This window comes from Sminthopsis crassicaudata, chromosome 2 (assembly GCF_048593235.1).
Source record: "Sminthopsis crassicaudata isolate SCR6 chromosome 2, ASM4859323v1, whole genome shotgun sequence".
NCBI classification, from domain to species: domain Eukaryota; kingdom Metazoa; phylum Chordata; class Mammalia; order Dasyuromorphia; family Dasyuridae; genus Sminthopsis; species Sminthopsis crassicaudata.
The window spans coordinates 94,264,422-94,279,520 of record NC_133618.1 but is presented as its reverse complement, the minus strand read 5'-3'; the positions used below and the strand labels follow the sequence as shown (position 1 = coordinate 94,279,520).

General features: G+C 33.2%; 1 protein-coding gene across 32 annotated transcripts in view; it reads left to right on the top strand.

The window, feature by feature from the left end:
* NRXN1 (neurexin 1) overlaps window positions 1-15,099 on the top strand; it is a 1,346,328-nt gene that overhangs the window by 630,125 nt on the left and 701,104 nt on the right. For all 32 annotated transcript variants that reach the window (XM_074286813.1, XM_074286834.1, XM_074286827.1 and 29 more), the window contains one exon: window positions 9,037-9,159. In XM_074286813.1, coding sequence (XP_074142914.1) covers window positions 9,037-9,159 — 123 coding nt within the window. The remainder of the gene's footprint in view (window positions 1-9,036; window positions 9,160-15,099) is intronic.

Below are 15,099 nucleotides of genomic sequence, written 5' to 3'. Positions count from 1 at the left end.
CAGTTTCAGCCTCATATAGGAAGGCTGTGTGTTAGCTGAGTCATGAAGAAAACTAGGTACACTCAGAAGAGAAGGGTAAGGAGGGATGTGTTTCAAATTTGGGGAATAGTCTTAATAAAGACAGAGAGAGAAGATATGGATTAATATATAAGGAAAAATGAGACAGCCTCTTTAACTAGATTGGAGAAGAAATGAAGAAAAAATATAACAGTACCATCGGTATCATTTATTACTAAGTGAATAGTATACAGGATTTACACAATTTGTTAATAATTTTGGATATAAATGCTCATATTTTATGTTTAACCAAATATAATATGTATAACCAAATATTAAATATATATAGGAAGCAGAATACCTCATTAGCACTATATATTTCTCCATTTCATGGGTTCTTAACTATTTTTTCTATATCATGGTAGTCTAGTAAAAATTAGGGACCCCCTTTCAGAATAATCCAATAATGATATTTAATTTCATATTATTTCCAAAGAAAACTACTTTCATTTAAATATATTTATTTATCTTGTTTTAAATTCATAGATTCCCAGGTTAAGAACCTCTATTCTATTTGCTAAAAGAGAAAAGTCAACCATGCTCTGATGTTGACATTTAGGACAGTTCTTAAATATTGAATTTCATCCAGGCTGGGGATCAGTTGGATGAGAATTGGGACAAGGAAAGAGGAAAGACTGCTTCTGGTGACTTGTTCTTTTACAGTTGGTTAAATTTCCTTGTCAATAAGGACTTTACATCACTAAACCCCAGGTTAGGATTGACACCTTGCTTGGCCAGCTGGAGAGGTTAAAAGACTTCACAATCACATCACTTTTACCCTCAGGGGCTGTTCCATTAAGTATAAACAGCATGGGGAAGGTGACCCAGCTGTGTTTGTTACATGGATAAATGGGGAATTTTGCCGCCAGCCCTGTCTGACCTGCCTGCCACCATTTCTGGTTGCTGAATTCATAAGAGAAATTTAAGATGTATGCAAACACAAACAGTGAGCTGTGGTAATGTTTGAAAAGCATAAAAGACAACATTGAAAATGCTATTTATATGTCACTCTAATTCTAGATTTAATTTGCAATTAAATCTCTTTAGCTTATTTGGAAAATGTAAATAAAATAATCTTACTCGGCAAAGTGCCATACATTGAGAGGGAAAAAGGAGAAGATAAAAGATGGATTATAAAACCCAAGTCATAATTATGATTCCTCTACTTACTTGTTCCATTTATTCTGATATTTTAAAAAATGAGGAATTTTACAAAAAAGTCAGGTAGGAAATGACAAAGAAATATTGCAGAGGGAGGAAGGAAGAATTAAAACAAAGAGGCAATCCATCCTACCAGAAACCATCCTCCTATCATTGACAGGTAGGAAGTGCTCCCGCCAGAAGAGATGACTCAGGCATCAAACAGTGGTACCTCTTGCTCCGGTTTCCCCTTGTCATCGCATGTCTCATCATAGTCACAATGGCACTGCCTGTCACTAGCTTCTTCTTGCATCTCAGCTCCCAACCAAGAGCTCTTTTGTCCTTGAAATCACCCCAGTAGATGCAGTTTTCCATTACTTGAAAATGCTGCTATAGTTATTTGCTTCCCTTCAAAACATTCCTACCCTACATTCACATATATACACATGTATGCATGTGTACACATGCACACCAAGAAGATCTAACATTTGTTATCAAAATTTAAGACAAGTTCCTAGTCAAATCTAATAGTTTTAAAGAAGAATAATCACCTTGTCCAGGGTCACATAAACTATTAGTGGCAAAACTGGCCTTGGGATTTACTGACTCTAGTGCTCTATGACACTGTCCTTCCGTATCATGTACATATTTTAGGATTCTGACTATTCTGTATGAAAGCTTGCAAGGAAAGCCATAAAAAAGGAAAAAATAATGTAACCACTAAAGCACTAAGCTCAATTTTTTTTTTTTTGTGAATTGGGTAAGTTGCCTTAACCTTAAAAGCCTTCATTTATTCATATGTTCAATTAACTAGGTTAATATTATGTAGGCCTAGGTGATCACTATGAGTCCTTTTAGTACTAAAATTCTATGTTTTAGACACTTTTAGACACTTTACCCAATGCTTTGGTCACTTGCAGTTAAGGCAACCTGGACCAGGTCTTCAAAAAATTGATCAATTTAACAAAACATAACCAATAATTTTTTTATTCACATGAAGCAAAGGTGGGTAAGTTTCACCATTTCAGCTCAGTTCTGCAACCATTTGTTAAAAATCTGAAAAAGATACTGAGATCAATTGGATTTGATATTATCCTGAATGGCCTTTCAACACAATAGAATAGCTGATATACAAAAATACTGAATGTGATGCTTATAATACAAAGTAAAATAAAACTGCATAAGTGAAAAAGATGACCACATTGTTTGGTTCTTAGTCTATCTATGGTTGTCAAGAAGTATAGCATAGAAGGAAAAAACTCTGGATTTGGAATCAGAGGACTTTGGTTGAAAATTTGCTGTGCTACTCTCTGTCTTAGGCAAGTCACTCTCTTCCCTCTCCTAAAAAATCTCAAACCCCTGTAAAATTTACTAAATGATGTGATTACCCTAAATGATTTAAGGCTGCTTATAGGTCCAACTCCTATGATGTGATTTTTTTTGGTCAGTGACAATTTTGCCAACTATATTTTAAAAATGTGAATGGAGAAATAGCTTTTAGTGTTTATTTATAGTCTTTTTGTGTATATATAATAGATATCTATATATAGATATCTCTAATTATTATATCTATATATAGCTAAGCATTATAAGTTTTATTAGTTATGTTTGATAACATGAGGATATATATCCACATATATATTTATATGTGTATTATATACATACATATATAATGTTTATAAATGGTATGTCCTTATATGATATAATGATCTTAATATATTATAACTTAGATATTTAAAGTCCAAGTATTCTTATATAATATGTGTATATATGTATGTATGTATATATATATGTGTATCTATATCTATATCTCCTTGTATAGTATAATATGAAGCATAAGACTGTTTTTAGTTTCCAGGTAAATACATACACACAAATTCCTCGATTAATAATTCTTTTTCCTTTCTGCTTCAGAATTTAAAGGTTTGTGGTAGTGGTTTTCATTATTTTGGAGGGTAGTCTCAGTGGCCAGTAGTTGGTTTTAATCCCAGAATTGTTCTCCCATCCTTGTCCAGACAAAACAGATTTGACAAAATACCTGAGCCTGGAAAATTCTTGCCTGGATTCTACATTTGGATTATTGACTGATAAATTCCATCAAAGCTGACAGCTTGTCAGCTATCTCATCTTAATTGGCTTTGAGCAGCAGAATCATTTTATTTCTGTAACTGAAAGGTGAAGAGTATTAAAAGCCTTCCCTAAGGCAGATTCTGGATTCCAATTTTTTAGTTTTCCCTTGGCAGGGTCATAAGCAAAATTTATAACCAATACACTTTGCCAAGTTCCAATGACCTATCAGGCAATTAGCTTTATACAAAGAGGCAAACATAAAACTGTACTTTGAAGAATGAAAATCCAATAATTGTAGGAAAACATCTATGGCCTATAACCAAAAACAGGTAAATTAAACATTTTTTTTAATTTATCCCAGAAATGCATCGTTTGAATTCTTAGGATAGAGAAACAAAATACAAGGTTACAAATGCCATTTCTCTGCATGACCTTCTCACATTAAAGAGGATTAAAATGGCAGGAAGAAGTGTAGGATTTAATAATTGGGCAAGTTTTATATGAAAGGAAAATTGAGATGGAGACTTTCTCCTGCCTCCTTTTCTCATCAGCCCTCTCCTTTGGTAAGAAAAGTTTATTCCACAAAATATACTGTTGTAGTGTAGTTTGTAGTGAATCTAGTTCAATAGATTAATTCAGCTGAAAAAAAAATAGAATTAAAACTTTCATACTTTTAGAAGGAAATAGTGTTAAATGTAAACAGTCACTCACTATAGGTTTCAAATCCTCGCTCTGCTATATTTGCTACATGTATAATTTTGATAAAGTCATTTCAATTATCTGGGTATCAATTTATTCATCTATAGATTGAGCTAGGTTACCCATAAGATTCCTTCTATCCATAAATCTGTGGTTAATGGTGGATAGGGCACTCAAATAGAATCTTTACCTTGTCTTATTTCATAATACAAAACTGAAGTTCATCTACTTAAAGAGCAAGGTTTATAGTGTGATGGATCGAGTACCAGACCTGGGATGAGGAAGACTCATTACCCCAAGTTCAATTTTAGCTTCAGACACTAGCTGTGTGACCCTAGCAAGTCACTTAACCCTATTTGCCTCAGTTTCCTCATTTGTAAAATGAGTTGGAGAAGCAAATGGAAAGTCAATTCAATGTCTTTGTCTCCTCACCCCAATACTTCAATAGTTATCCACTGCCTATTTTACTCATTTAAACCTCTAATTCTGATACTATGAGCACCAGTACTATGGATTCACCCTACCTGGAGAAGATGATAGCATTTCAGTGTTATAATAGATATCGCTGGATTTATAGGTAGGAAAATTTCAATTTAAATATTCATCATCACTTATTAGATGATAGATGTCTTAAGTTATCATAGCATTTAATCCACTATGCTATGTTGGAAAACATGGGTTCAATCTTGCCTCTAATATGTGCTGGCTGTGTCATTAACCTCTGAGTGTTCCAGACAACTCTTACTATAAATCAGAACACACTGGTATCACAAAGGTAACGGTATTGCCTGATTGAAAGTTCCCTACACTAATGAAATCAGAGATCTGGTCCAAACAACAAAAACCAGAACAATAATCCTGCGCTATATTATATTTCGAGGTTCATGTGAAATATGTCAGGGTGTTTTATTCATTGTTATTAAAATTGTTTCTAAACTCCCTACCCAAAGGTAAACTTTACCTTCTTATATATACTGTTGCTGCTTCTAACTAGTCCCCTTTCCCTATTTCCCTAAGACAGTCACATATAGATAAATAAAAACACAAATAGCTAGCAAAACATTAATAGAATGTCATTTTAGTGTCCTTAGTGGAGCTAGGTAATACACTGGATAGAGGGTCAGGTCCAGAGTTGGAGATCAAATCTAGTCTCAGATGTCAACTAGCTGTATGACTCTAGGCAAGTCACATAAGCTTTGTTAGCCTCGATTTTATCATCTAAAACGTGGCTAATAATAGCACCTACCTCTCAGGGTTTCTATGAAGATTAAGTAAGATAGTATTTGTAAAACTCTTAGCAATGTACCTGAAACATAGTAAGCGCTATATAATTATTAGGTTTTGTTATTATTATTAATCATTTCTCCAGGTATCTCTGCCATGAGCTAGTCATTATTAAAATAGTGTACCAATAGTCCTAGAACTTTTCTTAAACATAGAATTTTAGAATTCAAAAGAAATCAAAATGATTTAATACAAGCAGTTTTCAAAATCCAGTCCTGATACCCATGGGGCTTCCCAGAAACCAAAAAGTTTGAGAATTGCTAATCTAATCCAAATCCCTGAAAGAAAAAATAGGAAAATGAGACTGAGTTTATGTGACTTTCCATGGGTCAATTAAATTAAACTAGGACAAAAGAATTGTTCTATTAGTCTAGGCAAGTCAGTTAGTCTCATCTCTCAGTTTCCTCATCTAAAAACTAGGAGATTGGACTAACTATCTCTAAGGTTATTTACAACTCTAAATAGATGAGACATCAGGATGACCTCTGTGTTTCAAAGTAGTGGAGAGACAATGTATTATATAACTTCCTATGAATGTTGTAGAATATTTAAAATAATAAATGAAAATATGTTGAGATATTCCAAAAAGACCCAATGGAGATAGAAAGATGTTGCTAAAGATGATAAGGGGAAACTAAAATTTGAAATTTCAAATGGCAAATATAAAGAGAGTAAGTCAATCAATAAGTAGTAATTTATTAAGTGGCTAATGTGCATCAAGAACAGTGCTATGTCCTGAAAATACAAAAAGAGGAAGAAAATGGTACCTGTCCTCAGGGAACTCACAATCTGATAAGAGAAAATTTTAAGAGGTAGGTCATCTTTCCTTAATAATTATAGATATTCACTTCTACAAATTATCTAGCATTCAGTCCAGGTTAACTTAAACAATAGTGGACCTTTCACCATTCCCCTGCCATAGCAATTTAATTCAACAAACTTTTTTTTTCACTAACTGGAATAAACATTTAGCCTAGAAAGGACCTTGGAGATCATTAAGTAAATACCCTATCATTTTAGACAACTGATCTTTTTGATTGAAGTGACTTGTTGACAGTTAATGGCAGATCTAGTTTTAGAAAACATAAATGTGAACTGTTGCATCTTGTCTTAGATCCAAACTTTTAAATGGAAAGGAACCTTAGAGATTATTAAGTCCAATGCAACTTCTTGACTCTATCCATTGACGTTTGCTTATCAAATAAATCTCTTCAGGAATGCTTAATAAGAGAAGAAGAGAATCTGGTCAACCCACAATTTTTTTTAAATGAAATGAGCATTTGTAATTCTGTAATTGCAGAAAATGTTGTGAGTGTCACAGATAAGACTTTATGACTTTACTGAAAAATCAACAAGGTTGCATTAACATGGTTATAATATACTAGCCTTAATATATTTGTTACTTGACAAATAAGCAAAAATAGTGAGAAGTATGAAAAATTATTTCAGAAGTAGATATTTCGGAACATTTTCTCCACTGTAAAAACCTAGTGTTTTATTTCATATGCCAAAGTGGAAAATGACCCCTGTTGCTACTGATAAGCTGGAAAGTTGTAAAAAAAAAAATTTTTACATTGTTGAAAGAGAAAAGATTTCTTTTGATCTAACAGCCAATATTCGGGACTTGGTCTGATAACATTTTAATTTCTCCTTTGCTTAGTGGCTCCCTCTAGTTGAGTAGTAGTCAGTCTCTCAAAATATGGTTTATGAAAGTGTTTTTATTGAACTATCAGTCACTATATATATTTATGCTACTGTATTTATTAATTTTTTAATCAGAGGAGACATATCCTACATAAGCTAGGTAGCTTATTTGATGCACTGTGGGCATAAACAGCAATTCTACCCCTGAAGGTCTAACCTATATCATTCATGTAGCCAAAGATTCATTAGTAGGTCACTAACAACAGAAGTACATACTGAAAAAAAAGTAGAACTATTTGCTATTCTAAAAATAGCAGCTTCAAAATCAAATGTAATGGAGCCATCTAAGCTAGGATCAGGAAATCTATAGAACTTGAAGCAATAACTATTGATGTCTGACTCCTTTACCACAGAATCTCTCTTTTCTTTTATTGCTACATCTTCTCTTCCTTCTATTATATGTTCTCTTTCCCAGTTTCCTTGTCTTTGGCAAGTGCCTTATGCTTCTATTAGGTCTTAATGATGTTAAAGCTCATAATATAGATTTAGAGATACAAGTAATTTGAGAAATCATCTATTTCAACTTTGCATTCTGCAGATGAGAAAACTGAGGTAAAGTCTCAGATGGAAATGGAAGCCAGGTCCATTGATTCCATGTCCATCCCTCTTTCTACAATACTACATGCATAATAGGTCATTCAAAGACAACTTATCCTACTCTTAATCTTATCAATATATTTGCCTATTGAAACCCAATAGATGTATTTCTTGAACCATTTTTATGAGTCATAAAATTTGAGAAATTTACAAAATCCTTTTGGAATTAATTAGAAGAGAACCTAAATTCAAAACAACAGTAAAAATGTTTTAGCTTATGATTAATAGGCTGCAAAGACTGGTCACTTTCTAATGGATAATTGCAACTTTGTCCCTTAATTTGGAAGAATTGGGCTAAATATTTAATGTTTCTTTAATACCATTTCAATATTTCGTACATTCCAATTATAAACTTATAGAGATAGAGTGGAATAGTTGATAAGAGTCAGAAGTCATGAGTTCATATCCCACCTCTTAAACTTATTAGTTAAATGACTATGAACAAGTACTTAAATTCTGTGTACCTGACAATTCCCTATGCCTTATAGACTTCCCAGTGTAGAAATTCCAAATTCTTCACTCTTTGGTTATCATTTCTCCATAACATTGACAGTTTGCTTTCACCATTACAAGAGTATTTACCAAAATTCCATTTAATTTCTCCCTAGACTTACAGTTTGAACAGCTTTCTAACCCAATTATGTTTTTTAGCTTCTTTCATTTTCCCAGTAACCAGGGAAACTTGTCTTTCTGCAATTCTTGAAGATCATTTTATTAAACCTCCATTTCTTTTTCCCTACTTTTACAAATGTCAGGTTTTTTTCCCCTCTCCTCACTGAATATAAAGTTTGTGGCTATCCCAGTTCTCCCTCAGTACTCTTACACAAAGAAAATATGTAGATTTAGAAGAAATAGAAAATATTAATTTCAGGATGGCTTTTCATTTAGTTTCAGAGACAAAAGTAGTATAGTGTATGGAAAAAATAATACAAGAAACCCTAATTGATGAACATTAAAGGAAAAATAAGTTCAATAAGAGACAATTCTCAATAAGTTATTTTAAACTTTCTAATGGATAGGATAAAATCTGAACAATCCAATTCCAGTCCCCTGATGAAAATTAGAAGTTAAAATCTGAAAGAAAAGTATGAACCAGTAACTATATTTTTTATTAAATATGTTATAACTGAACATTGAAAAATCTATGTATAGATATGGAAACCTTTAGATTCAAATTAAATAACATTGAATTGTGCCTATTTATGACAACTTGATTTCCTACTTTATTTTAGATCAAAACCTAATGCCAAAGGTACTTAAATGGTTATACCTATATGTTGAAATGTAAGTTAACTCAACATTTTTCTTGCTTGCTATGGTTCTAAACATGTTTTAACATTGGTCCAGCGAGTCTCTCTCTTTTTCTCTCTTTCTCTGTCTCTCTCTCTCTCTCTATCTCTCTCTCTCTCCACCTCTCTCTTTCTGTGAGGTTCATTTGTTAACTGATTTAGAGTTTCCATAATGACTGTTTGGCATATTCTACAGGCAAAGGTCCCGAGACCCTTTTTGCTGGCAATAACCTCAATGATAATGAGTGGCACACAGTACGTGTGGTTCGAAGAGGGAAAAGTTTAAAGTTAATGGTGGATGACCAGCAAGCCATGACAGGTAAGTTGTATCATTCTGCCCCTGCTATCCTCCTGAGGCATCTCTATCCGGTGCCTTGTGATCATGATTTGCGACTGACAGCTGCCTGGAATACAACAGGATTCAAGACAGGAAGAAATTACCCATGATTCATTTCACTTAACCTCCTATAAATAGGTTCACTTTATTAAAGGGATTAAATGGATATTTTATTTACCTCAACAAATCAACACAAAGTTATATTCATATTTGAATAAAGTAAATATTAATTATTTTTTGCAGATCAATACCAATTTGGAGGTATTTTATAATTTTTAAGTATAGTACATGTATGTTTGAGGAATTAGGGAAGAGCATTGGACTTTCTTTGTATAATTTGTTTTTTACATTATTCCATATTCTTTAATTTATTATTTAAAATGAATTAAAAGCATGCTAAAGATTCATAGACAATGACACTATTTACCCACAAAGGTGTCTCCAGTATATGTATATCAAAAGAGTTGGTTTTGGCCAGTATGAGTAGTTCTAGAAAATGAAAAAATCTAAAATCAGAACCTATGGTTCAAATCCTATATTAATCACCAGCTTGTGTGACTCCACTACCATCTCAAGATCTCAGTTTCCTTATCTGTGAAATTACAGTTTAATTAGGATGAACATTAGAAATCATATTTATAGGTTGGAAAATACTTGGAATTTCAAACCCTTTAAGGATACTAAGAATAAGAAAAAAAACTGGGATTTCATCTTTGCTACTGAAAAAACAATTCAAAACACCTTATCTACTGGTGAAAGAGCACAATATTTGTTATTCACTTAGTATAATATTAAAAACGGTCCTATTATGGTAAAGGAGTGAACTAACCTCATTTTTATCAAGAATGGATTGAGAAATAAGAAGACTCGTGGATATATCAAAATTGATTTGCGTAGGACTCTGTCAGATCAGCAAACCAGCAATGTCATGCTAATTAATGAAATGCATTAAAAATTCAGTCTATAAATTCTATAATTTTCATAATAATATCATATACATGATGCATTTTTCTCTCATACCAAATCTTTCAATTTGGTAAAACAAATGGAGACAACAAATTGACTGGAACAACAAGGTGATCCAGTAAATAGAATACTGGGCTTAGAGTTAGAAAAATTCAAATCTGACCTCAAACACTAAGAGCTCTTTGACTTTCATAACTCACTTAACCATGTTTACTTCAGTTTCCTCATATGTAAAATATGTAGAAGGAAATGGGAAGTCATTTCAAAAATCTGGCCCAAAAAAACTCCAATTGAGGTTATAAAGAGTCAGACACAATTAAACAACTGAACAAAGCAAAGAGCAAATGTTTTTCTCCCATATTTGAATAATTTAACTAAGATTCAAAGGGTTGTAATTATATTTTTCTGGGTTCACCTGATTAGTAAATGGCAGAGAGAGGTCTAAAATCTGGGTTTTATAATTCCTAACTTTATCTGTAGCTTCTCAATTAACTATAGCCAGGATGGTAAAAGACCTTAAAAATGGATAGCTTTTAGGAAAGAAAAAAAGGACAGAGACATGTGTCTCTGAAATGAGTATGCACAAAGGCATCGGGATGCGCACACACAAATCATAATCTGGAAGCAGTGAACAAAATACTAGTGATAAACACACAAGCTTGAGAATAGAGCTTAATCACACAGCTCTTGTGTAATGATTTTTCAATAACATCAGATATAAATGAGTACCTAAATTTCTTTTTTGGGTTGATGAAAAAGCCCCTATGACTTTTTTTATTATTTTTTTTAGGAAGAAATTTCCAGTACAAACATTAATGATAAGGATGAAATGGCAGTGCCTAAGTAAGAAATCAGGAATTGACCTGTTTTCTGCTCTGAGTTTTTTCTTCTGAGAGACCTAGACAGAAATAAGGATTCAGACACAGAGACAGACATAAAGACAGACAGACAGAGACAGAGACACAGAGAGTCAGAGAGAAACACAGAAAGAGAGCCAGAGAGAGAGAGAGAGAGAGAGAGAGAAGAGAGCCATTCAGAGAGAGAGAGAGAGAGAGAGAGAGAGAGAGAGAGAGAGAGAGAGAGAGAGAGAGAGAGAAGAAAGGAAAGAAAGAAGGGAGGGAGAAAGAAAAAGTATTCATTAAGTACTATTATGTGCCAGGCAATCTGCTAAACATGAGGAAATATGACACAGTCCCTACTTCAGGTTCTCATACTTGTATTGGGGAAGATAGAAGAAAATTCATTTTAGGGCAGCTAGAAAGAAATGTTAAAGGTTCAACAATAGAATGAATGACAAGGCCCAGTAGTTCCTACCTTACATAAATATATCAGATAGAACTGCCAGAAGACAAAAGGAATAGAGACAAGGCAGATGATAAAGCTGTGTGTCCCTCTGTGTCACCAGAAGGACTAAAGTTATCAATCCCATCTCATCCAAGATAGGTAGACAGTTGAACAGCAATGGTAAAGAAAATCAAGATGGTGTCAAGTTTTTCCACCACCTGCCTTCCAGGGCCAAAATAACTTATTCTGTGAAAAGGAGAATTAAAAAGGAGAAAAGGAAAGTGGCACATTTTTGTTGCCCAGCCCGTCTTGGAGTTACTCAAATAATGAGTGAGTGTAAACTTAGCAGAGCTCAACATAGCTAGCCCTAGTTGAGATTATTTTCCCCATCCCATACAGTCATCTCCCTGGATCAATTTGTTAACTGCTTTGTCATCACATAGAGCTACAGCAATCTCTTGCTGTGGAAACAATTGTCCTATCAATATGGCCATTGTTTCTTTTTTTCTTTTTTTAAGATGTGAATTGACTACCCATGTATCAGTTTATCATCTTTGTGACTCTCCGGATGAATAATGACCTTTATTCCCCTATATGTATATGTGGGAATGTGTGTGTATTCACACATATATACATATTCAGGAAAATTCCCTTCCCTCACCATTATTCATATATATATATACATCCACAGATATGTATAAGTGGGTATATATATATATATATTCATATATATGCACACCTATCTACATAAATATATAAAGATAGGTGTTTTTATTTATGTATATAAATATATATATATATATACATATACACTTGTGTGTTTATATCTACATGTATGTGTATATATATATATTTGTATATATACATATATATACACACACATATGCATATATTTACAAATACCACATACATTTACATATAGGGAAGTGGTGGCCAGGAAAATGATTTCTCATCTGGGCAACGACTAGGATAAGTTGACTCATGTGATAGTCAAATGATATATTTTCCTAAAATAGTGGCAGTCTTGATAAGACAACTGTACCTATAGAAAGAGGAGTAGAGGATGAGATACTTACATATGTATATACACATATAAATATATACTAATAGAGGGCTTTTATGTACATATGCATATGTTTGTTTGTGTGTTGCTTAATATACTACCTGGCACATGGAAAAACCTTAAATGTTTCCTATTTTTCCTATAATCTTATGTATTTTTTAGCTTCTTTAAATCTATGCCAAAATTTGTCCTTTTGCCAGGGGTCACCATCTATGAACAAATTGGAGCTTATAGGAAGCATTGATTTTCTAATGTATGTACTATTAATTTTTCCCCAGTGTAAGAAAAGAGGAGGCAATAATTATGTTGGAAAGGATGCAGATTTAGAGTCAGGGAACCTGAGTTCAAATCAAAACTTTTCTACTTAACACTTTAACATTTCATCTATCCTCTCTGGCCTCTGATCATCTAAAGAGTTTGATCATTTATAGCTTTCAAAACACATAAAACTAAAAGTGGAACTTAATTCTTCTGTGAGGGCACATGAGTATTTGAAGCAATCACAGACATAAAGGTATATACCCAATAAAGAAAGATCACATTAGAGAGAGCTTTCAGAGAATGAAAGTTTTGGCTCTGCCAGATAGAATTTATTTTAGAGTATTTAGAGCTGGAAATGACTATAGAGATCATTTAGTTCAATCCCTTCATTTTACAGATGAGGGAACTGAGACCTAGAGAGATTAAGTGAAATGCTCAAGGTCATACACCTAGTAAGTAACAGAGAGATAAGATTTAAACCTCAGTTTTCTGCTACCAAATCCTGTGCTCTTTTCATTATGCTAGGCTGCCTTCAATCATTCAAAGCCTCAACTTTGTGGCATTTCCACCCCCTTCCATATCCCTATATCAGATGTCACATACCATTTACTTTCTCTCTCATCTTATATTCTTCTGTAGAGATATCTAATAACACCTCAAAGATTGACTCCTCTCAGGTTGTTTATATTTTTGAAGCATATTTACTTCTATTTATTTTCTTAAGACTTAAAAAGAACCTTTTTTATTTTCAAAATATATGAATAGATAATTATCAACATTCACCTTTGTAAAACCTTGTGTTCCAAATTTTCTTCTCCCTCCCTTGCCCCCACTCTCTCCCTTAGACAGCAAGTAATCCAATATATGTTAAACATGTGCAATTCTTCTATTTATATTTCTACATTTATCATACCACACAAAAATCACATCAGAAAAGGAAAAATGAGAAAGAAAGCAAAAGCAAGCAATTTGTTTTCATTTTTAATAAGGATCAATACCTTCAGCTAAAATTTCAGAGTTAATTTCAACTATATATCATATACTGTCCAATTTTTCACTGTCATGACCCGAGTTTCCCCTAGACTTTTTATTTTAGCTTTTTTAGCTTTTTTCATATTCAGCTTTCTCCCTCCATCACTTTCTAATTTTTTTTTCTTTCTTTCTCCCCAGTACCCTTTCTCTCACTATTGCCCTTATTCCATAATAACCAAATTCTTCTTTTATGAGCAGTTCATGAAACTGTTCTGCACAGATATTTTGGCTCAATAAACTCGGTTAAGGTTGCAAAATTATGGACAAAATTGCCAGGAGGAATAGTTCCTTAAGGCTTGGTCTTTCAGACTACCTACATTTTATATGTAATGAAGAATGGAGCTTGAGATCCCAAGAGCAAAGGTTAACAGGGCATGAATTCTAGGTATGAGGACAGTTTGTGTGAAGGCACGGAGGCAAGAGATAGAATATTGAGCCTGAAGACCAGTAACCAATCTAGCAGAAACACAGTGTATGAGGTAGAATCCTGTTAATTCATTCTAGAAAGAGGTCGGAGCCAAATTGTAAAGGGTTTTAAATGCCACTAAAAGTAGGCATGAATCCAAGCTGTCGAGGATATAATTTTGAAGCCAAGGAATGTTTTTCCTTGAGATAAAATTAGGCTTTACCATTTAATTTTCAAAGTGAATATGAATGAAGCCTAAACCTAAATGCTAAAGAATTCTGATTTATCTTTTCCTAACCTGGACTTGTTCCAGTATGCTTTAATACTCTTACCAAGCAACTCCTCTCCTTATTCTTGTTTCTCATTTTGAATTTTTAAGTTTCCTTAACTGTCTGGGATTAGGCTGAGTGGTTAAAAGTAATGTTTGATTAATAAAGAGTCCCTTCAGTCATAACTGTCAAACTGTAAAGGCTGACAGATACTTCAGTTAACATGCAATCTTAGAAGCTGAAATATCAAACAGAGGAGCTCTTTTTTTTTAACTGCTTTGCTAAGAAATACTGAAAATCAAGATTCATATAATCAATCTGTAGGTTAATAAAATATATATTGAATAAACTGTCTTATATAATAGGGTAAAAAAAAGTTTCACTGAACGTTGTGCAATTTAGGTCGTGTGCAATGTAAATATTTTCCCTACCAATTGAATCTTCACAGCTCAGTGCTCATATGGATCAAATTTTGAAGAGATGAGACTGCTAAGTCAGGTTCTTCAAACGTTTTGATTCACAATGCATAAATCAGGATCCACTTTTGTAGTCTCCAAAACTCTTCATTGAATGTAGAGGTAGGACAATGTAGGAATGATGTACTGGACCTGAATTCAAATCCTGATCTGATACTAATTGCT